The sequence below is a fragment of the Symphodus melops genome, assembly GCF_947650265.1.
Source record: "Symphodus melops genome assembly, chromosome: 21".
In the NCBI taxonomy this organism is placed as follows: Eukaryota; Metazoa; Chordata; class Actinopteri; order Labriformes; family Labridae; genus Symphodus; species Symphodus melops.
In genome coordinates, this window is record NC_136711.1 from 15,752,595 (window position 1) to 15,774,451 (window position 21,857).

Below are 21,857 nucleotides of genomic sequence, written 5' to 3' on the forward strand. Positions count from 1 at the left end.
AATCAGCGAGCGTTTGCCAAAAATAACACCTCCTCTTGTTCAGCACCCAAAGTCGAAGGATAGCTCTGGCCTTTCAATAGAAGAAAGTGCTAGATTTGTCCCCGTTTTCTATGATATAACCAATATCTCAGTTAACCGTATTTGTGTTTGGGACGGTCGGAAATATCTTCGTTTAATGTGAGAGACCGAAACTGGCGTCAAACATGCGTAAAAATCAACGCTGTCCAAGCAGGGAACCACCGAGAAAGGAATTATCGCCGCTCTTCTGAGGCCAATTGCGATTATTATTTTTGTGTGTGTGTCAAATAAGGAAACACAAACACAGCTAGCTAGCTAACGTTAGCTCCATAGATAGCTAAGTCACCGACACATCTTCACACACACAAAAACAGCAGAATCCAGCAGATAATCAAGATTGGAAATCCATTCGCAGCAGCAGGGGAAAAAAACGTAAGTACCATGCTAAGTGTTTGCGCTAACGTCATTAGCTTGAGTCCAACGGCAGCTAGCTTCACGTTAGCTTTACATCAACACGCTAGAAAAAGGGAAGAAGGCCTTTCTTTACGCAGACAGAGACCAGTGTTTAGGAGGTGCAGGGGACATCAGCATGTGGGAAGTGGATTGGTATTTTAACACACTTAAAAACAAACAACATGAATTGTGATTTAGCGTTTAAACGGACACAACATTTTTTTTAAAAACCTTGACCCTTCATGTGAAGTTTCCAAGCAGCTTAAGTTACCGTGCAACCTTATGATAGATAGCCAATGTCTGTTTTTTTCTTTGTTCAAATCAAATTAATGTTAACAATCCAGCGACATGTTGGCCTACACTGGAGTTTAATCCAGAAAATATATGGGCTACATATAAGCTATAACTAGCTAATGACAGCTTAGAACACTGTCATATCGGTGTCAGTGGTTAGCATTGTAATGCTAGCTGTAAGGTGTTGAGGTGTTTGTCAAGATTGTTTATTATATTTAAAAAGAGAACAGCATCAAACTGATACACTTTAATAAGTAGCATGTAGCTTCAATAATGAAGATAGATAGATAGTTACTTTATTGATCTGAGGGAAATTTAAGGCATCCTTTTGTAGAATACAAGACATGCAGGACGCAAGACATTAGTTGTCCCCCCTCCCTTCAGTATATAATAAACCCCAAACAAGATTTAGGAGGCCCGCGATATGAGTAAACAAACTGCAAATTAAACCTGTGCAATCAGAAATGAACTCATACTTATATATTTTCAGGTGCTGCACATTTCTTTATATATGTGCTATTTAAAAGAGACATCTGAACAGTTAAGGAACCTCAGAAACAAAGTGCTGACCTTGTATAAGTATGTGTTGTTTATGCGTGTACAGTGGAGTTATAATACTCGGTCAATATGTGTTTAAAATGCGTGCAGTCTTTGTATGTTCTGTTGTTTCGTTAGTGCTCATTGACCTTTTAAGGGTAATTATAACCACAACCACCCGATTGTGCATGTTGTAACTTATTTGCCTTTTGGAGCAGTCTGTACATATGCAGTGTAATCACAGTGCATAACACACAGTGATGGTAACAGGCTTGGTAAGGTATTAATAACCTTCAGCCTCCTCCCTACACTTATCTACTGCACATCATTTCTATAAAGTATGCCATACTCACTACTAGATTAGACGCATAACTGTACAGGACAGCACATGGTTTATAGAGAAGTTTTGTATTATGTTGGTTTTATCAGGGAGTGGCAAGTCCAAAAGGGAAAGGGCAGCGGTTTAAAATGTAAAGTTTGTATGGTAGGCTCTGACTGGTACAATAGAGTTTATTCACAACAAGACATCACACGCTTATTGAATCACCCACCTGGCGGACAAGATAGGCTGCCGATCACCGTACGCTACTGAGAAGTCATTGGCCACCAATACGTGATTTATCGGTTTTATTTTTTAAATTAAGGATGGTTGTTTTTGAATGTGATGCACTGACTGATGAGGAGACGAGCCCAGGTTGTCTTGCTACAGGATTTAATCTGAGAAAGTAAACCCAGAGAGGATGAGATTGTGGATCAATGCTCCTAGACCCTCCGCTGTCCAGGGACCAAATCAATGGACTTCGTAATGTTAATAACTAGCTATTGTTAGCTATTGAGCTGTATCCAATGCCTGGATGACGGAGAATTTCTTGCCCCTCGGACATTATTGAACAAGGCTCTACAAGGAAATACATAAAGCTGCCTGTCCTTTTGTAGACTTGTAGGAGTAAACAGAAGCAAAAGACACTAAAGTGACATTCTGGTGTTACGCTTTAAAGAGTGACCATGTTAAGTGAGGACTTTCAGAACAACAAGGCTGCCAATGTCCCAACAAATGCTTCTTTGTTAAGTTTTTGGGTTTATCATAATGTTAAGAATACTTCTTATGTGTCCTTAACGAAAAGCTAAAGAAAGAGTCATTTGTTAAGATAGAACGTCAGACAACCGCAGCCGCATTCGGCTGAAAGTCGGCAGTTACCGTGGCAACTTTTTTTAACGGTAACACCGGCATGGGCTTTGCTGTTTCTAGTGAATAAAAACTGTGTCACGTTTGCTGTATAAGGTTCCAAAGTGCCCAAAACTCACAGTTTATCTAAATAACTCAGTTCTACTCCAGGCATCGGGTAAAATGTGTCGTTTAGAGTAGATAGAAAATGAAAGCTTTGAATTGATGACAACATAAATGGCCATATACAGAACTACAACATAATAACCATACCTTGAACACGGTGTTTAATAAAAATACTAAATTATAATACTAATGTATGTTACTACAAGCAGCCTTTAATTATTACTAACTCTTGTATTTGACTTCTGAAACCGAGTGTACACTTCTCCTTCAACATGTTCAGAACCTTTTTTTATGTTTTGATATGATCAGTTAAGTGATAAGATTAGATAAACTTTATTGTACCCGAAGGAAAATCTGTCTTGGACTCTGTCCTGCAGTTACAAGATCCTTCAAAAAAAGTCACTTTTTGCAACAATTAGCTTCAGAAGTCTCGACTTTTGAGACACCGTGAGGAAATGTTCACATTGCAAAGACTTGTTATCCAAGCCCAGGCTTATTGGAATCTCACTTTTCATCATCATCAATTTTGTATTGTGCGCAGTTGAAATGCAGTCTGTCAGCCAACCTTTCTCACTGTCTCTAGGGTATCAGATGGCGATAAGGTGCACAGTTGACCAGTATATGACATCACTTGGCGTTCAGATTGTGCAGTGCTAGCCAGATACGAGTGGAGTTCAATAGCCGATAATCTTATCTGAGTCAGCAGTCGCTGTATAAAGACTGAGGAGCAGATGAAACAGAGTGTTAAGGAGAGATTGAAACAGTCGACAAGCCTCCCTTTGAGTTTGATGTATCTTAAAGCTCTCGGCCCTGCTCTTATGTCACAATATGCTTTTAACGATGAATACCACAATAGGAGACACATTGATCGTTGATACATTTGAGGAAATCCCAGTGATGAGTCTATTTCTCATTTTTTTTCTGTGAAGTAAATGTGTCTGAGTCTTTCTCTTTTTCTTTGAGATGAGTCACTTAGCGAGTGGTGACCAAATCGCTGACTTCTGGGTAACGACATAACATTTACTACGTAGTCCAGCATATTCTCTTGCTGTGCTGATTTACTTGATGAGATGTTCCTGGGATACGTGTTGTTGTATAGTACCATCATGCCCATATTTGCTTCTTAAAGTGCCATTCTGAAGTCGGCTAAATAAAGATGAACACGCCCCTTCATTTAAAAACTCTGACCACAACGTCATCAATCTGCGTTGCCAGGAGGAAAAAAACCCAAACAGATAACAAGTAATATGGCTGGAATCAGAACATTTGCCGCCCGAGGGTGAGCCTTAATAAGGGAAGCAATTTTGAGGTTTCATGGATATCATTCCTTAGCTCTGTTCCTTGTAGGACAGGACTTGGATGACTAAGTACAGGCCACAGTGCAACCTGGGCTTGAATCATATGGTGTGACTTGGTTCGAGCCAGGTAGTGTTTGGCCCATTTCAGCAGCCAGGATGTGTGGAGACACATGAGGAGGTGCTTAATAATTAAAATAAAACTGCCATGGATAGTTATTGTCTACTCCACCTTTTCATATTGGTGAAAAGAAAAGCAATCTATGTTTTCTAGAACTGCACCGATGCACTTTTTTAAAACTCTGATATATCTGCACCGATACAGATGAGTAATATTTGGTAACCATAACCAATAGTGTTGTTGTTGTTGGTATTATGTGTAAAGCTACACTAGTTGTAGTTTACTACTTGTTGTAGTAAACCCAACATTGCATTGTGCCGGCTTTGCACACAAATAGGAAGTGACAAAAACTGTCAGGTTTTCAAATTAAATGTTTGAAACTGAAGTTTTGTGCTTTTGACCGTAGAAGGCGCTTTTTTTTTCTTTCTTTTTTTTAAACTCGTCTGAACGTTTTCACGGAGACGATTTGTGGACACTTTTTACAGCAATGTCTTCAAAGCGAGACTGAAGTGCATAAACCATCTTTCTTGATCGGCGCCGTCATTCTGATATCCATATCTGATATTTAAATGACGTCAATATCTGACCTGATTCTGATATTTGATTAGATCTGTACGTGATTGTTGTCATATGGGCTGAAACCTTTCTATTGATGGGGAATTCATCGGCATTTAAATAGTTCAATATGTTTTTTTTAAATCAGAAATGATAATTCAGATGTTCCAGCTTGTGTAACGCGAATGGTTTCTTCTTTTCATTTTGGAAAAACGTGATGAAACTTGTTTTGAAAAGTTTTTTCTGCCACACACTCCATAATCAATCTTTATGGCGTTGACCGTGGACGTTGAGACCTCATGATGGTAAACAGACTTGAATGGGTTTCCTTACAGAATCTCGGTATCAGTAATCTTTGTTTTAGTTTGTAATTACGCATGAAGGAAGGTGATTTTGCTTTTCGAGCTAAAATCAAACAAGCTAAAGAGCTTTGTCTCTCAGAGCTCATGTTTGATGAAAATCTTAAATAGAAGCTCTTGTCACTCAGTCCATGGTGTGTTGTTGTTGATCTCTTAATTTTACAGACGCTTCACCTTAAAGTGCACACACACACATGAGTGTCCATGGCTAAAACCAACAAAAAAATATTTCAAAAACCAACACTGTCATTCAGGTAAGATGGAAAACGTATGGTAGGAGTTATTACCAGGTAGTGGCATAAACGAATATAAATAGATATTGCCGAAAAAAAACATCCCATCTGTCGAGTGTCACTTTTCATCCGCGAGCTTTACGTTTTGTTGTGTTTGCTATCACCTCATTGTTGGACAATGAAACTCTTTTTGACCGTGAAAGGAGAAAAATGCACCAGAGCTCGTTGTACAGGAGCCCATTGATCCAGGAGTTATATGGCCCACCTTGGAAGCTCTCTGCAGCAGATTTGTACACAAAAGAGAGATGAAGTAGGAGGGTCAATGAAGCGTGTTGAAGTGTTGCATGTTGGATATGTGATCCTTTTGTCCTGAGCGTTATAAAAGCAATGTTAAAAAGGGAGGTAAGGTCAGAGTTATAGCGTAGTAAATGTTTAAAAGGTTTTCAGCAGTGAAGATTAAAAAGTCTGATTTTAATGAATGAATACTAGATATATTAAATATGTGCAGAGTTGGAAGTCATTTCTGTTACAACAGGGGACCAATTACACAACATGGCAAGAGTCCCAGTTCAGAGCAGGCTGCTTCAAAGTGCGTTTTTAAAGACTGAACACGTCATAACAGCTCTACAAAGCCGGTCTAACTGAAGAGGCTTCCCCAAATGTGACAGGAGAACCACAGTCCACATTTACTCTCTCACATAACTCTCTGGCCAGATTAATTTAATGTTGCATCAACTCGGTCTCTCTCACTTCACAAATATGGGAAAATATCACATGATCATGTTACAATTATCTGGTATTTCCATTTAAGGTGGTCACCAGTCACATGGTCCACTAGTCACATGACCCAATGAGTAAATTCACAGTGAAGTGTGAATAAAAGACAGCCAGTGTAAGTGATACTTGGATTTACTGGGTCAATTTTTGCTCTTCTTGTTTGTTATCTGATGAGATGAATGTCACAACTTAGACGATACAAACAAGATGATAACAAATGTACCCAAATGCTTCTTGCTGAGTCAAGTCTACGGATGTTTGTAGTGACTAATTTCCTAATCAGTGAAAGGGACAAACGGTAGAGGATGCTGAAATAACAGTCAACGATTTAGCTTAGCTTGTTTACATCCCGGTAATAGAAGAGAGGTAGCATGAAGAGAGACGCTCCATTAGAGCACATTATTTGACTCATATTGAAGGCCGACGTTAAAAATATGAATAATTTGTTTAACCAACTATTAATTCTGGTTTCGACCAGTGAGCTTGATGGCGTTTAATAGTTAATTTGGCTCGTCGCTCACATCTTTAGTCGAGACCTGTTTATGCATGTTCAGCAAAGTCTTCAGGTCGAGAAGAAGTGGTCATAGTGACCACGGTGAATGTATCACTCAACTCTTTGTTAAAGAACGTTCCTTGTCGTGAGAGGTCACATTCAGTTCCTGTTAATCCGTTGATTTTAAAATATTCCCACGTAGGGGTTTGGTGCATCAAACCATATTGCTTATCAAACTTGAATTTATAGAAGAAGTTGGTTTAATCGGGTTGTCATCATGTCCTCTGACAGATGAAGGTGGTAAAGTGTTCTTGGCTTTATGATTGGGCGTCCATTAAAATAGTCTAAACACTAATATAGTGAAAGTAAAAATTGTCAATGAAGCTACTACCAAGTTAGCAAGATATCTGTGTTGTGGCCCCCGAGTGTTTTCTGGTAGTAAACTAGATAAATCATTATCTGTAGTTCAACTCTATTTCCCCCTCATTCTGTACTGACATGTCACAAGGTAAAGGATTAAAGTATCACACAGTAAGTAACTAAAGTAGTATCTAAAGCTGTGCTGTGGTAAAGTATGGAACAACAGATGGGCTGTGTGACATGTAATGTAGTTAAGCATTAATGCCAGCTAATCGAGGCTGAACAGAGGCTCATTGTTAACATGTATTCCTTGATACTTGAACTCTTAATTTAAGACGTTCTGATACCGTTGCTCTGTCTTTCAGTCCTACTCTTTAGCATAAGCGCGTTAGCTCTTGTGATGCTAACACTTTTTAATAATCCCTCCACGAAGGTCGTTCCTTCTTTAAAATATAGACTGAAGACAGGAGAGGCTCAGTTGTAGAGTCGATCACTCTCAACAGGAAGGTCGGGGGTTCGATCCCCAGCTCCTGCGGTCACATGAGCCTGCTGCAGGTCAGCGGGCACTTACTGAGCAGTCTCTGCCGTCACTGTGTGAAGGTGACGCAAATGAGTAAATGTGACATGTAGTGAAAATGTGCTAAGCCAGGTCCATTTACCGATTACCAACATCGATTGCTGACATTTTGCTAGCTTTGACATTTCCAGCTCTTAATGGCTCTATTGTTTTTGTTTTTTTTCTCCCATTGAGGAAAACAGTCATTCATAAAAGCAACACCAAGCCAAACTGTAAAACTCTAAGCAACTTTATATCCACGTTTCATCTGAAGAGGCTGAGAGCTTCTGGAAAAACACTTCGCTGTTTCAAATGACAACTCAACATAAGGTCTGTAAGCAAATGTAAATCAAGCAATCAGCAACCCAGTCTGTTTGTTTCATCAGTGCTCTCTTCAGCTTGGACTTCCAGGGTGAGTCTCAGTACATTTCATCGTATTTATTGATAGTCCTATTGCTGGAAGCGGTGCATTAACCTTGCTTCCAGGATAGCATTAACTGTTGTGTGTGAGCGTGCCTGCCTCTCAGAGCAGCACTCAGGCTCTCTGCAGCATTATGTAATCCCCGACCTTCCACTTCCCTCTCGGTTGCCAGTGGTTTTTGGCAGACGTGTGCGTCTTTGAATGAGGGGGTGTTGGTTTCGACCCGTGGTCACAGCACAGGGGACAGCAGTTCTGAGGAGGTTAAGTGATTGAGAGTTCCTGGTTTCGATCTGATGTCTCAATGGCATTATTCTGTAGGTTTTCTGTACATGTGTGTTTGTTGTTGTTGTTGTTGTTGTTGTTGTTGTTGTTGTTGTTGGCAGTCTATTGTAACAATATCAGCCAGAGAAATCTCATAGTATCTGCAAGTGTTCTTGCAGCCTGCATGTCTCCTTTCAGGGTCTGGCTGCTGCGAATGCATTAATGGATGGATGATGCAACTCCCCTTTCCTCTCTACAAGGCGGGGTGTGTGTGTGTGTGTGTGTGTGTGTGTGTGTTTGAGAGAGAGACTTGGAGAGGGGGATGTTGCTGAATGAAGCTTAGCCTGGATGTTTGCCCTGCAGGGTGGGTGGTTGCTAGGCAATGGCAGTGTATTTGTTTTATTTTTAGAGAGAATCACTGCTGGTGAACATAGCTGATTTCTCTTTCTCTCTCTCTCTCTCTCTCTCTCTCTCTCTCTCTCTCTCTCTGTCTCGCACGTATGCGCGCGCACGCACACACACACACGCGTGAACACACTTTCTTACCATTGTGAACATATTTCCCAATTTGTAGCCGTAGTAGCTGCTTGTTAACACTTGTAAAAGAGAAATGTGTTTGTACAATCCGGCAGCAGAAAAAGCAGAAGAAATGTGAATGGCGTGGCCCACTGCCCCACCCTGGACATGAAATCTAAACCGGCATGGCATATTTATAGAGCTCCTTTTTCTCACACATAGACTATGACACTACACACACACACACACACACACACACACACACACACACACACACACACACGTTCTTCAGTAACCAGCTGTAGTCACTCCTTGCATGTAGCAGCCTTTTTTGGGCACATGCCTGTCATGCCGTGTTTGTACTCATGTAGCAGGTAACGCACAGCGAGGAACCAATATGTCGAAAAAAGGAAAAGGGGCCCGAGCACTTTTTTTTATTGATCTCAAGATTTCATGAGCGCAACATCAGCATAGCAATACACACTGTCAGTGGCTCCATCCTGCTGTAGAGGATATAGACAGAGATGTGACCTTTCGGTGCTGCATTTCCACCAAGCCGCGTAGAGAGACACCGCTTACTGATTGTCTTGATTTGAGGACTCCTATTAAACAAAAACGGCACTCCTTAAAAAACGTTAACTAAATAGTAGAAGTTTTGACACGTTGAGGGGGGAAACGCTGTTAAAAAGTGGCGCCACAACATTAAAAGGTCAAACCACACTGACAAACGAGTTAGCAGCCTGAAAGTGATCTTTTTCAGTCATTTGTCGAAAGTCATTTTGTAAAATAAATCGTGAGAGAATCCTATCGTTAGTGTAATAAATTGTTACATCCTTCCATTTCTCTTATTTAATTTTCTATTTGTTTTTTTATTAACTGTCGACACCTGGCCTATTTTTAATAATTTCTCCCTCAGTAGGTCAAAATCATGTTCTGGTGGTATCTTAAGGAGACATTTTCACAAAGTGCATGAGACTTCTCAATCAGGGCTTGAAATGTGGTTTTTCGATTCACCCCCTTTGAGTCTTCTTACATGGGGGATTTTCTGTAACTTTATCGTGAGGTCTTCTTTTTATAGGTTTGATCTATACTGACATGAATGTTGATGCCTGTATGTCACCTACAAAATGCAAACAAGACCAGCAGAAGAAGAATCACTTATATGTATGCTTGTCGTCACAGCTGGATTAATGTCAGACAAACATTTTACAGACGTAGGAAAAAAATTCCACTTAAACAAATTTGACCTGGCTCAAGATTTGCTTGTGAAACACAAATGATCAATTGCTGTTTGTTAATTTGGAACGACTTAGGTTGTTATCCTAAAATGTTTCGCCCCATGTACGGAGACTCCTTTCCCACGTCATTCCCCACTCTCTTCCCTCCCGCTTTACAAAACTATCCACTGCTCTCTCTCTCTCTCTCTCTCTCTTGCTCGCTCGGCCGCACACATCTTTACCTACATCGTTTTACTTCACACTGCAGGTTCAGCGCTTCTCGCCGTTTCTCGCTCCCTGCTGTGTTTATCCTGTGCTTCAGTAGCACGTTTACAAACTCCATTCACATTTTTAACTTTCCAGTCTCAGCCCATTAGGTTGTTTTTTTTATTGATGTGGTGCGTCAAAATGATGGAAACCACAGTGATAATAAACCGACAATGGCACGATCACTAAACAAGCTTTTCAAACAGTCGCTGAAGTTGGTCTAACAGGAGAAGTTACCATCTCAGTTAATGCATCCACAAGAGGGAGAAACCATAACGTCCATCTCTCTCTCTCTCCCTCTCTCCCCCTCTGTCTCTGCTTCTCGTCAGGACGTGCGGCGCCCTTCCTCACCTCAGGTTAACGAGGGTGAGAGAGCAAAGAGAGATTGTCGCCCGTGTGCAGATGGTGTCACACCCCTCACAGGACCTAAACAAATCCTTCAGTCGGTCTCAAAATATACATCGGGCCCATTAATAGACCTGGTTAGCCCACTCAAATAAAGTGGCCGTGTGGGGAAACAGTGCAGTTTACTAATTGTATTAGTTAGCTTGTGTGCAGAGTGAAAGAGGCTCTGTGTGCTCAAACAAGCTTTAAGGCTGCACTGTAATCCTCCCCTCTTGGTTTCTCCTCTGCTATCTTTGTCCTGCTGTTGGGATCACTCTCTCTCACCATCCAGCGAGTAATTAAAAGCACTCTGAATCCACAGAATGAGGCAGCTCACTGAGCTAGCTACACTTAAGACTGGTAATTAGATAAGGGATTTTTAATACAAAGGAAATTTAGAATTTAGAAAGAATGTCGTATGATCTCTTGTGTTTTAAAATGCGAAGGTATTTTAGTATTGAACATTTTGACAACTTTGGAGAAGCTTTTTAAAGCCGCCGTTTTGATGTTTTTCTCTCCTGTCTCTTTGTTGAATCTCCAGCTGTAGGCAGCAATGGGTGCATTCCTGGACAAGCCGAAGACGGAGAAGCACAGCGCCCATGGGGACGGAAATGGACTGCGTTACGGCCTGAGCTCCATGCAGGGCTGGCGGGTGGAGATGGAGGACGCCCACACCGCTGTGGTGGGACTACCCCATGGACTAACCGACTGGTCCTTCTTTGCTGTCTACGACGGCCACGCAGGCTCCCGGGTGGCCAACTACTGCTCCGGCCACTTGCTGGAACACATCTTATCAGGAGGAGGCGACTTCAGTTCAGGACCCAGCTCCGTGGAGGGCGTAAAGGACGGCATCCGCTCGGGCTTCCTGAACATTGATGAGTACATGCGCAGCTTCGCGGACCTGCGGCAGGGCCTGGACCGCAGCGGATCAACAGCTGTGTGCGTGTTGCTCAGCCCGACCCATCTCTACTTCATTAACTGCGGCGACTCGAGGTCCGTGCTGAGTCGAGACGGCAAGGTGGGCTTCTCCACGCAGGACCACAAGCCCTGCAACCCCCGCGAAAAGGAGCGCATCCAGAACGCCGGCGGCTCGGTCATGATCCAGAGGGTGAACGGCTCCCTAGCTGTGTCCCGGGCCCTTGGGGACTACGACTACAAATGTGTGGACGGTAAGGGCCCCACGGAGCAGCTGGTGAGCCCCGAGCCCGAGGTGTGCGTGTTGGAGCGGGCGGCCGAAGGAGACGAGTTTGTTGTGCTGGCGTGTGACGGAATCTGGGACGTGATGTCCAACGAAGAGCTGTGTGAGTTTGTGCGCTCACGACTCATGGTGTGTGATGACCTGGAGAAGGTGTGTAACTCAGTGGTGGACACCTGTCTGCATAAGGTAAGTGTCTTCTTTCATACGTGATCAACATTTGAGGTGTCAGCTTGTCTTTTTTTGTATTTTTTTTTTTTTTACACAAAACGAACATGAAGGAACTTTATAAAAACACACACACACTCACACACACACACACACACACACACACAGAGTTGCTGAGTTGCTGTGTGTGTGTGTGTGTGTGTGACTAATTCATTCAAGTGTGTAAGAATAGTTTCTTGCCTAACTTCCTGTTTCTGTCCCTTTTTAAAAACAACATGAAATAATGACAGGGAAGATATTGATCATTGTCTGGATACGAGTTACTTACTCTACACACTTATTCAATACTTCCCTTTCAGGTAGGGCTTTAAACTCCTCCTGCTCAAGTGATGCACTTTATAATCAAGTTCAATCTTCCTACATTGAATGCACTCTGCAAAGCTTCAGTTGATTTCTTAACAGTTATTCAATATCATTACCTGGAATATGATAACGTATGAAACTAGACGATATGTGACACGATGATGAGCTTGGATGTATCATGACATGATACAACATACTGTCCTCGAGTGCATTTCTCAAAGTTGGGCTTAACAAACAGCTGATCTGTAATTCTAGTGTAATAAAACTTCCCATGTCACTGTGAGAGATGAGATAAATCACACATTGAGTAATACATCGTTGCATCGTCTTCTTCCTGTCCCGTCATCACCCGTTGCTCTACCCTGAACTCACCAGTCCTCCTCGTCTTGGATTTTTTTGCCTTCCCTTTTTACCGCCTGCTTTGTGTCCCCAGTACTTCAAGAACCAGCCGGTGCAACAGCAGCACAGTTATTTTTACCTTAGCAGAGGGGTTATCTCAAGTGACCGCAACACGGCGTCATAAATCTCCCGTGCTGCCGCTGCCTTTTGTCATGTATGTGAAGCTGCACATGGGAAGGGTCCTTGCTGGGTGGAAAAGTGAAAACCCACTCCTCAACAGATTCCCCCAATTCTATCTGTACCAAATCAAACCGTCTACCCTATTAGCCTGAAAGAAACACATATTTATTGCATATTTACAGCAAAGAAAATTAAAAAACACTCGGCTCGGTGATGTTTTGATTCAGCCAACATCAGTTAAATCAATATAGAAGAATTATACAAGATGTACGTACGTCATAGATGTTATTATGTATTTTTAGTTACCGTGAACTCTGGAGTAGAAAATGCACTTTCAATCTATTTTTAGCTGTAATGTCTTGTGCTCAGGTGCAATGCTGACCACCATCACTAACCTGAAAAACCCCCAAAAATAATCCCCATACATTGTGTACCCTTTTGGAAACTGATTTAAAAACTTGCTGCACCTTTTTTCCATCTTTTCTCCTCCACAAGGTCATATTTGTTATTTATGATGTTGTTTATTGTTCCGTCAATAAACCTTGTCGAGGGCTCTGTCCATTGAAAGACGCTCACATTAAAGTTAAACTCGCAAGCTCGGGGTCTGTGCTTCACAACTTTCCCTGCAGGCGGAGCGCTCAACTACCGTACTGTAGCTAACTGTAGCGCAAACTCCACAAAGTGAAAACAGACCGAGCTTAAAGAGCGACAGAGCTGCACACAAGCTGCACGTTGTTGGCCTCGATGAACACAACAGAAATTGTCGTACAGGAAGACAGCTTAACCTTTATATTTTCTCTCTGATAGACCTTCAAAAACAAGGTGCAATTTATATTCTGGATTTTACAGTTCTCAAGAATCCCCCTTATGCCTGCAGAAATCTTTGTTGTTGTTTTTTTTTCCAGCAAAAAGAAGAACAAATTTCATCGCTGTGTTTCAGAATGATAGATGTCTCTCTTTCTCTCTGTCTCTGTCCGTTCTCATTCCTGCAGGGGAGCAGGGACAATATGAGCGTGGTGTTGGTTTGTTTACCCGGAGCTCCAAAGATCTCAGAAGAGGCCATGAAGAAAGAGGAGGAGTTGGATAAATACCTGGAGACTCGTGTTGAAGGTCAGTAAAAACAACACGGGTTCACCGCCACACTTCATCTCGACATCAGTGAATGTGAATCTAACCCCATGATTTGCTGAATTGTGTCCTACCTATCTAGATGCCTCTGTAGAAAATATTGTCTGAATGTTAAGCAAGTCAAAAGACAAGTTACAGTGCTCAGTTTCTGTGTACAGAACCAGGACAAAATAAACATTCTTTAGGTTGTGTAAATGTTTAAAAATCACTGTGGTTCTCTAAATGGTAAACAGTGGATTATTGGATTCTTCCACCACTAAAGCTAAATCTCAGCCTCTGCATAGTAAGCTGGAGGTCTTTCACACCTAAACCATGGTGTGTTATGTACCCTGACCTTACCTCAGTGTGTAACACGACCTCTCACAATCCACTCATTCTATTTGTGTGTGCGTAGAGCTACTGGGAAACTGCGGGGAGGCGGGAGTCCCTGACCTGGTGTCGGTCCTGAGGTGCATCGCCACAGAGAACATCCCCAACCTTCCACCTGGGGGAGGCCTGGCCAGCAAGTAAATACACAATACACTTCACTGCATTTCACTGATGCAACTTTTCATTGGACAGTATGAATATCAAATAGAATTCCTTGCAAAGATAGAGGATAGATGACTTTAAATACTTTACACACGCACACAACTAAAAACTAATGACTGAACCAAGAGTTTTTTTTAAATCATGATTGATGACAACATTTTAAAAGTGAATCATGATTGATTACATTTTTAAATGCATGTTTAAAATTCCATTATTTTACATTTGGAAATAAAACAAATGGTTCTAAAATGTTTTATTTTGAATTTTTGAGAGAAGCTGAGAGACCTTTATTGCTGTTTAAATTCAACCCTGCTTTTAGTTTAAAAATAAAGTAAGGACCTTCTTGTACATTGAAGCTACACATTTCCACAGTTTTTAGATGCTTACACACACACAAAAAAATCATCCTCATCATTGAATAAAAAGAGTTGTTAGTTGCAGCTTTGGTCCAAATGTGCACTTGATATCTTGCAAACACTCAGATAACACTCCTGAAAACACTTAGCCGTACACATTCACAGAGAGATACTGTCTCTTTAATGCATGAAAAGCAGACTCTCTCAGGTATCGACTCAGCTGCTTTCTTGGCTCCATTAAAATGTGAATCAATATACATTTGCAGAGAATGAACTGTTAGTATTAAGCAGGAAGTTGTCTTCTTTTCTAAGCAGCCGTCGCCGCTGTGTGTGTGTTTTTGTGTGTTTGCAGACGGAGTGTGATAGAGGCCATGTACAACAAGCTGAACCCTCACAGAGAAGAGGAAGGGGTGAGTTGATCACTCTCTGAATACCTCACTTCGTCAACCTTTCACCTCACCCCTCATTCCCTATACATGACCTCATACTGACACACCAGCCCAGACAGCGACACTCTCGTGTGTATCTGAGAATGAGTGAGTGAAACTTGATGTGGTTTCGGCGTGACAGCAGGTGGAAGATAGACTCTGACAGAATAACCTGGGCACGCTGAGAGAAACTCAAACTCTTTGTAGTGTGTTTATAACGGAAATATGTCAAACCTTAGTCATGAACTCCTCACGACCAGCAGACAATCAGATTTTCTCGAAATGGAGATTATCCATAAATCAAGTTTATGCTTTGACCGGTGTAGGGAGTGAACTTCACGGCTACACCATTCAGATCTCTCATGCGCATGTTCTGGCTTCTAACAACACCAACACAATATGTCAGCGCCCGTGGTGGCGATATTTGGCTTCATTGTTGTACAAGGGGAAAAGGTGGGGTAACATTGTCCATGTTTATATACAGTCAAACCAATTCAGCACAAACAGGCAGCGCACAACACGAGCCACAAACAGAAAAATTCCATGTTCATATGAGAAATATACATATATAGAGAGATGCATACAAAGAGAAACGTGTCTAACATTTTTAGAGTGGGACTTGAACTGAAACAAGACGAAGTCCCAAAAAGTTAAAAAATAAATAAATATATATATATTGTGCACACAAGACATTAGCTTGTCCTCACCAAATATTTTGTATGCTCAACATAAAATCTTGGGCGCACAAGTTAGATCATAACTAGTGTTCATTTTTTCTTTTTCTTTTTTTTTTTACTTTTTGGGACTTTAGGGGCTATGTACCAGACAGTTGTTAAAGCCTTGTCATAATTGTTGACTCCTTGTTTTTTAAATTCCTTATTTTTTGCTGAAGTTATTCAGAAATGTGCCAAATGTTTTTAAAGACCCATAAATGAAAGTATTGCAAGTTTTAGTTGAGTTTGTGTCAGGAGAGAATAAATATCTTGGCATTATTTGTAAACATCAACAAAAAAAAAAAGCTTCAGTACAATTGGCAATTTCTGGCAAGAACGTAGGCTAGCCAGTATTTGTTGCTAAGGACTTTATCTTTGTTGCTGTGGAATCAAAACGGGTGTTATTCTGGTTTGATGAAAACTAAAATTGTATAAAAGTTGTCATTTTTTGTTTTCAGCTCATGTTAAGGGTGGATGTGATGGTAGAGGTGTGAGTGTATTGTCCTATTCATCGTCAGTGGAGTCTAAACCTGCAGGCTCTTTTTTTCTGGGCTGGGTGGGTGCTGCCCCCCCCCCACCCCCACCCCCCACTCACACACACACTACACAGCAAATATCACAAAGGGTTGTTGGTCACAAGGTCAGAGGTAGCGTTTGCATGGGCCTGTACGACTGGTGCAAGAATGTCTCTGACATGGTCGTGTCAGTGTGAGCAAGATATTTGTTTCACAGTGATGTGTGAGCTGTGCTGCTGTTTGTTAGGTGTGTGTGTGTATACATATGTGTGTGTTTGACCGTGGAGCGTGCCTGCAGAGTCTGACCCCTGGCGTGTCACCTCAGGCCTGTGCGGGGGGAGAGGAGGAGGAGAGTGAGGAGGGAGGTGGCAGCACTGCAGCTCACCTGCTGGAGGCCCTGCGGCAGTTCCGCCTGCACCACCGGGGGCAGTACCGCTCGGTGCTGGAGGAGTCCCTGGCTGCCTTCCACCTGCCCGGGGAGGAGAGCGCTGCCGAGGGAGCCGGGGAGTGCCGGAGGACGTCTGAGGACGAAGACGACAAAGACGGCCAGGAGCAGCCCGCCTCCCCTACCTCTCCCCCCTCGCCCCCACCCTCACCCGCCAACGCAGAGCCGGAAAGCAGCCAAGATGCGCCCGCCCCTGAGTCCAATCCCTCCTCTAAATGAGCACCTCCCAGCTCTGGTCAGATGTGCTTTGACCTTTCTCCTTTTACCTTCATTATAGAACTTGAATGGAAAATAGTTCTGCCAATCCAGTTTTATCTCACGTCTGCTTTTTCCATTCATATATATTTCACTAAGTGGGAAAAAAAAGGCCCCTCCTTCCATTCAAATTCTGTCTTGGAGCTTCATATATCCCTCCCACCCTAAGAAGGACTCTTCCCTTCTCTTCTCTGTCTGTCCAAGCTGATCACCTTGGCTTCGATTCCCAAACTGCCAATTGCCAGCCACTTAAACGACGTGTTCTCACAGACTCATGTTTACAACTGAAGATTTTAACAAATTACTGGAACATGAACAAGTGGCTGGTGGAGCAGAAATGAACCCTGCACTCCATGGCCAACATTTACCAGTATTGGCTTCTGGCTGACATCCCCCTCCCTGTCTCCTCCCTTCCCCCTTCCCTCGCTATGCCCCCCCCCCACCCCCCACCTGCTTACAGCAAATGAACTGTCAAGGAAAAGGAGAAAAGACCCTCTGAAGTGCAGCTGTGTTCATCACACTGCTCTGTGTTCAGGCTGACCCTGTCTACAGACTCAGAAAGCACTCTTTTGCGTGTGTGTGTGTTTGTGTATGTGTATGTGTTTGGGTTCGAATGACTAAGAAACACGCTGATCATCACCACTGAAATGTGTGTTTTTGTAGCGGGTGATTTTTCTGAATGTTAGTCCATTAAACACCAATCTCTCTCTCTGAGTTAGGTGCATCAAGGCAGTCTGGATAGCGCTTTACTGGGCAGTTTACCACAGTGGGTTCAGTGTGTGTATGCTTTGAGGTCGAGCTTCTGTTTGGATGAAATCATTCCATCAACATATAAACATAATTCCATGTCACAGGATTTTAATATGCTGCCTCGGTTCTGCACAAAAAGCTGGACATTATGTTTTTTGTTTTTTGTTTTTTTTGGGGGGTGAATGTAAATGTGCAAAGAGGGAAAAACACGTTCAACATTTGTAGATGGAAATAGTGAGAACTGTAATTATAATCACTCTGCAAAAAAAAAGAAAGAAAGAAAAAGGTTGGGGTGAAAAATGTATAGAAACCTTTTATCGGCAAAGCAACAATGCAACAGCTCCTCTTTTATCCAAGCTTTTTTACACTGTTTCTATTAGCAAATCACAGCCACTGTTGTCATGGCCTTGATTAAGACGGTTTACTCCACCAGATGGAGAGACAGTCCCAGATTATTTCAACAAAAAGGCTGAAACAGGCCCTTTCGCTTTGCTCGATAACGCAGGGTTAGTGGTAAACCAGGTTTACATTTGACACACACCAAAAAAAAACCAGTTCGTCTTAACCCTTGAAGATATTTCTCTCGTAAAACCAAAAATGATGTCTGACGTTATTGAAAAATGGGCTTCATGCTGTTTTAGAAGTGCTTGAAGAGTGTTTGTTTTTCTTTCTGTTTTACAGGACAAAATACTTCAAGGGTTAAAAAGCACAGGTTTTTTTCCCCCTCCAAATGTACCTCATGCTAACTATCACACCAACATTTTGTTTCACCCCACATCTGCTCTTTTTTATTGAAACAGAGATTGTAATCCCATGTGGACATATCAATGTGCTGATGTATGCGTACGCGTGATTTGACAACAACGCAGTGTGAGACTGAAATGAAGACCTGTTTGCATAAGAACAGTACCGGTACTTGAATACTTGCTAACATGCTATGAGTAGCATTCAACTCAAAGCCCAGTTGAGTAGAAGTCCGAGTGTGGAGTTGAAAGAATGATCAGGATTGTTCTCTTGGTGTTAACACAGCCGTGGTTTCAGGAACCCTCCAAGTATTAAATCTAATATAAGCATGTTAGCAAACATGCTACTGCTAGTGCATATGCTAACAGAGAAAATAACATTTAGTGTTTTCATGCAAACATTGAGTATGACATGTTTATCATGTAAATGTGCTAATATGGTATTTGTCATGTAACATGCTGGCAGGCTCTGTAAGTACTTGTACATGATGTTAGACAGCTGGGGCGTACAGGCTCTCTGAAGTGTTTGAACAAGTGATCTGATGATGGCACCACATCACAAACGTTTCTTCTAAAATATCATCCCATCTTATTGTTCAAATATTTATCCGTGAAGGACAACACATCGGATGAACTGTGGCCAGATTCTGTTCAGTTTTTCTTCCCTGAGAGCAGCTAGAGGAAGGTCATGTGTGTTTGTATAATGCCCAGTAACCAGCGACTCTTATGATGCATGCACTGAACTAACTCTTCAGTAAAGGCACTAAAGAGGTCAGAGGGGAGGTTATGCTAAACATAGTGTGTGCGTGTGTGTGCGCGTGTGTATGTGTGTTGGGTATGTATGCGTTCTATTTGTATGCGATCATGTGGGCCAAATCAGTCCCATGCAATTAAAATGACTAATGAACAAAATAAACGTTGATTTGAGGTTTCATGCTATGATTTGTGTCAAGTGTTTGAGTATCGCTCCCTCTCCTGACTGACTGTACAGCTGTTTCTTGTCCTCCTGCTGCCATGCAAATGTACAAATCATGGTTGTGTCATTTTAAAGTCATGTTCTTCCTGTTTAAAATGAGTTTCAATTCCTGAAGTAGCCAAAGGTAATGTTGTGGTGACGTGAACCTTCAAGTCAAATGTTTTGTCTTTTAGTGCCCGTCAAGTTTTTAGGGAACAACCCAAGCAGAGAATAGACCCTCACCTTCCTCGTCCTGTCAGCTTCTAGCTCTAGCTTTGCCTTGACGTTTTATTTCAGCAGCTTAAAGACACTTTCTCCTTTTAAAAACAAATGCAGCAATGTGGTTTTTGAACTTAAAAAACAAACAAACAATGTGTTGCATGACAACTAGCAGCGGGAAGCTGCATGTAGACTTTAGAGACTTCTTTCTCTTGACCCCCCCCTCCCCCCTTCCCCTCCCCTTGTTTTACAGTCTGACAGTTGGCCTCGTGATTCTCAGCAAGGTGAGTCATCGGAGGTCTTGGTTCTGGTTGTGTTAATGTGCAAAGTTATCAGGGGTGAATCTCAAGTCTTTTAGTTTCCTTCATTAAATCTGGATAAATAAAGAGGCCAGCAGGGATCAGAGGTTTATTTTTTTGAAAGTATTAGGAGGTAAGTTAACCACTCTGCAGTCATGGAAGTTGCAACAGCTAAACCTAACACGCACCTTTCTCCGTTTTTCTTTCCTTCTTACTCACCCAGAGTGTCGTTGAGCTGGAAGACCCCTGGTAGCTGTGGCAACAACCCCCTCCCTGTCTCCTCCTGGTGATTGGTGCGTCCACCCCAAAGGAGGAGTGTCTCTCCATTGCGCCATGTCTTTCTCCACTAAAAGAGGACATGTGGTGTGTGTTGGAGTGCGTGAGTGTGCGTATGTTGGTTGTGCATGTGTGTGTGTGTGTGCGTGTGTGTGTATGAGTGTGTTTGCAGCAGTGGGACAAAGACGACAACAACTACACATATGCACACACACATACCGCTTTAAACCTGGAGGAAAACAAAATCACTTTTCAGAAATGTCAAGATTTTATGAACTGAAGCATTGTGATGGTAGGGATGATTTTTACCATTGAGGTGTTTTTTTTTTCTGTTTTTTTTTTCTTGAATGTTGACATTGAACACATAACTTCACAATGACATGAGGACCTATAATGTGTGTGTGTGTGTGTGTGTATGTGTGTGTGCGCGCATGCGTGCGTGGTGGGTGTGCGAGAGAGAGTTTGTGTGTGTATGAGAGTGTTTCAAGGAGGGCCAAGAGAAGAGAGATGATGGATAAAGACTTTGTATGTAACTCTTCTTCTTCTCCTGGACTTTTTTTTTTTTTTTGTGCTCCTGGGTCTGATAATTGCATAACACCTTTTGCTTCTCCCCTCTTGAAAAAAATAAAGACACACTCTCTAATACACACTTAAACACGGAAAGAAACCCATAAACACCCTCCTTCCACCCTTCCCACTTCCACCTGTGCACGTATGTGATGTGCCCCCTTTGCAGGGCACTGCATGAGGACTTTGGTTCTACATGTACAGCTACGTGGTTTTCTCGTCGACTCCAGATGGACAGCCATTGGTTGAGACTGATTGAACCCGAAGGACCTCTGCACTCTGATTGGCTCCTGCTGTGTGAGAAGTGGAAATGATTTGGAATTTTATTTTTGTTATTATTAGGATTATGACGATGATAATCATGATGGGGAAACGGGAGGTTATCTAGTTCACTGAAGAGCCGAGTGCAAGTTGGACTCATGGAGACGGGTGGTGGGTAGGGGGGGCTGTTGTATCACTGGTGGACTTCCTGCAGGAGGAGGAAGAGGGTCAGGGCGGGCGGGTGGGGGTGTCAAATAGGCTCCCCCACCCGCACCCCCCCCTCGCCCCTCACCATTATGGTGGAAGTACACATGACAGAGGACTGTCCTAACAGAGGAAAGTTTTTTTTATGTTGTCCATGAGGTTACTAGCTGCTCGCTATGTAGAGTGAGTGAACTCCCTGTTTTAACCCTGTTCCTGGTTCTCAGACTGCATTGGTAATGTTTGTATTGCTGTTGTTTGATTGCACTCACATTTGATTACAGAAAGCGTCTATATATGAAATAAAATACCTGCCAAGGATCCGGTGGTGGCTGTGTATTTTAATAACAGAGTGTCATCTCTGGTGTGTTTGTTTACTCTTTGCACAAGATGATGCTGTGTTATCTTCTACTAAAAGGGCCCTGAAATGACAAGTTAATTATAATGACCCAATCAGATAATTCAAAGTCCTCAACCATAGGTCCAACAGGGCGCTGATATGGACACAAGTAGGCGTTAGCCTTTCAATCACTGATGATTGATGAATACTTCTATAAATGAG

The 21,857-nt window shown here is 42.3% G+C and overlaps 1 protein-coding gene across 4 annotated transcripts; it reads left to right on the plus strand.

The window, feature by feature from the left end:
* ppm1bb (protein phosphatase, Mg2+/Mn2+ dependent, 1Bb) lies at positions 1-21,616 on the plus strand. 4 transcript variants are annotated; one of them, XM_079334330.1, is made up of 7 exons: positions 3-450; positions 10,950-11,792; positions 13,646-13,763; positions 14,176-14,287; positions 15,021-15,078; positions 19,945-19,975; positions 20,214-21,616. In XM_079334330.1, the coding sequence occupies exons 2-7, from the start codon at positions 10,962-10,964 to the stop codon at positions 20,222-20,224; spliced, it is 1,161 nt and encodes a 386-aa protein (XP_079190456.1). In that variant the 5' UTR covers positions 3-450; positions 10,950-10,961; the 3' UTR covers positions 20,225-21,616. The 4 variants fall into 4 exon arrangements, with proteins under 4 accessions (XP_079190454.1, XP_079190455.1, XP_079190456.1 ...); XM_079334328.1 differs by lacking the exons at positions 19,945-19,975; positions 20,214-21,616 and adding an exon at positions 16,623-19,456 and having other exon boundaries at positions 1-450; XM_079334329.1 differs by lacking the exons at positions 19,945-19,975; positions 20,214-21,616 and adding an exon at positions 16,650-19,456 and having other exon boundaries at positions 1-450.
* Positions 21,617-21,857: the final 241 nt, after the last annotated feature.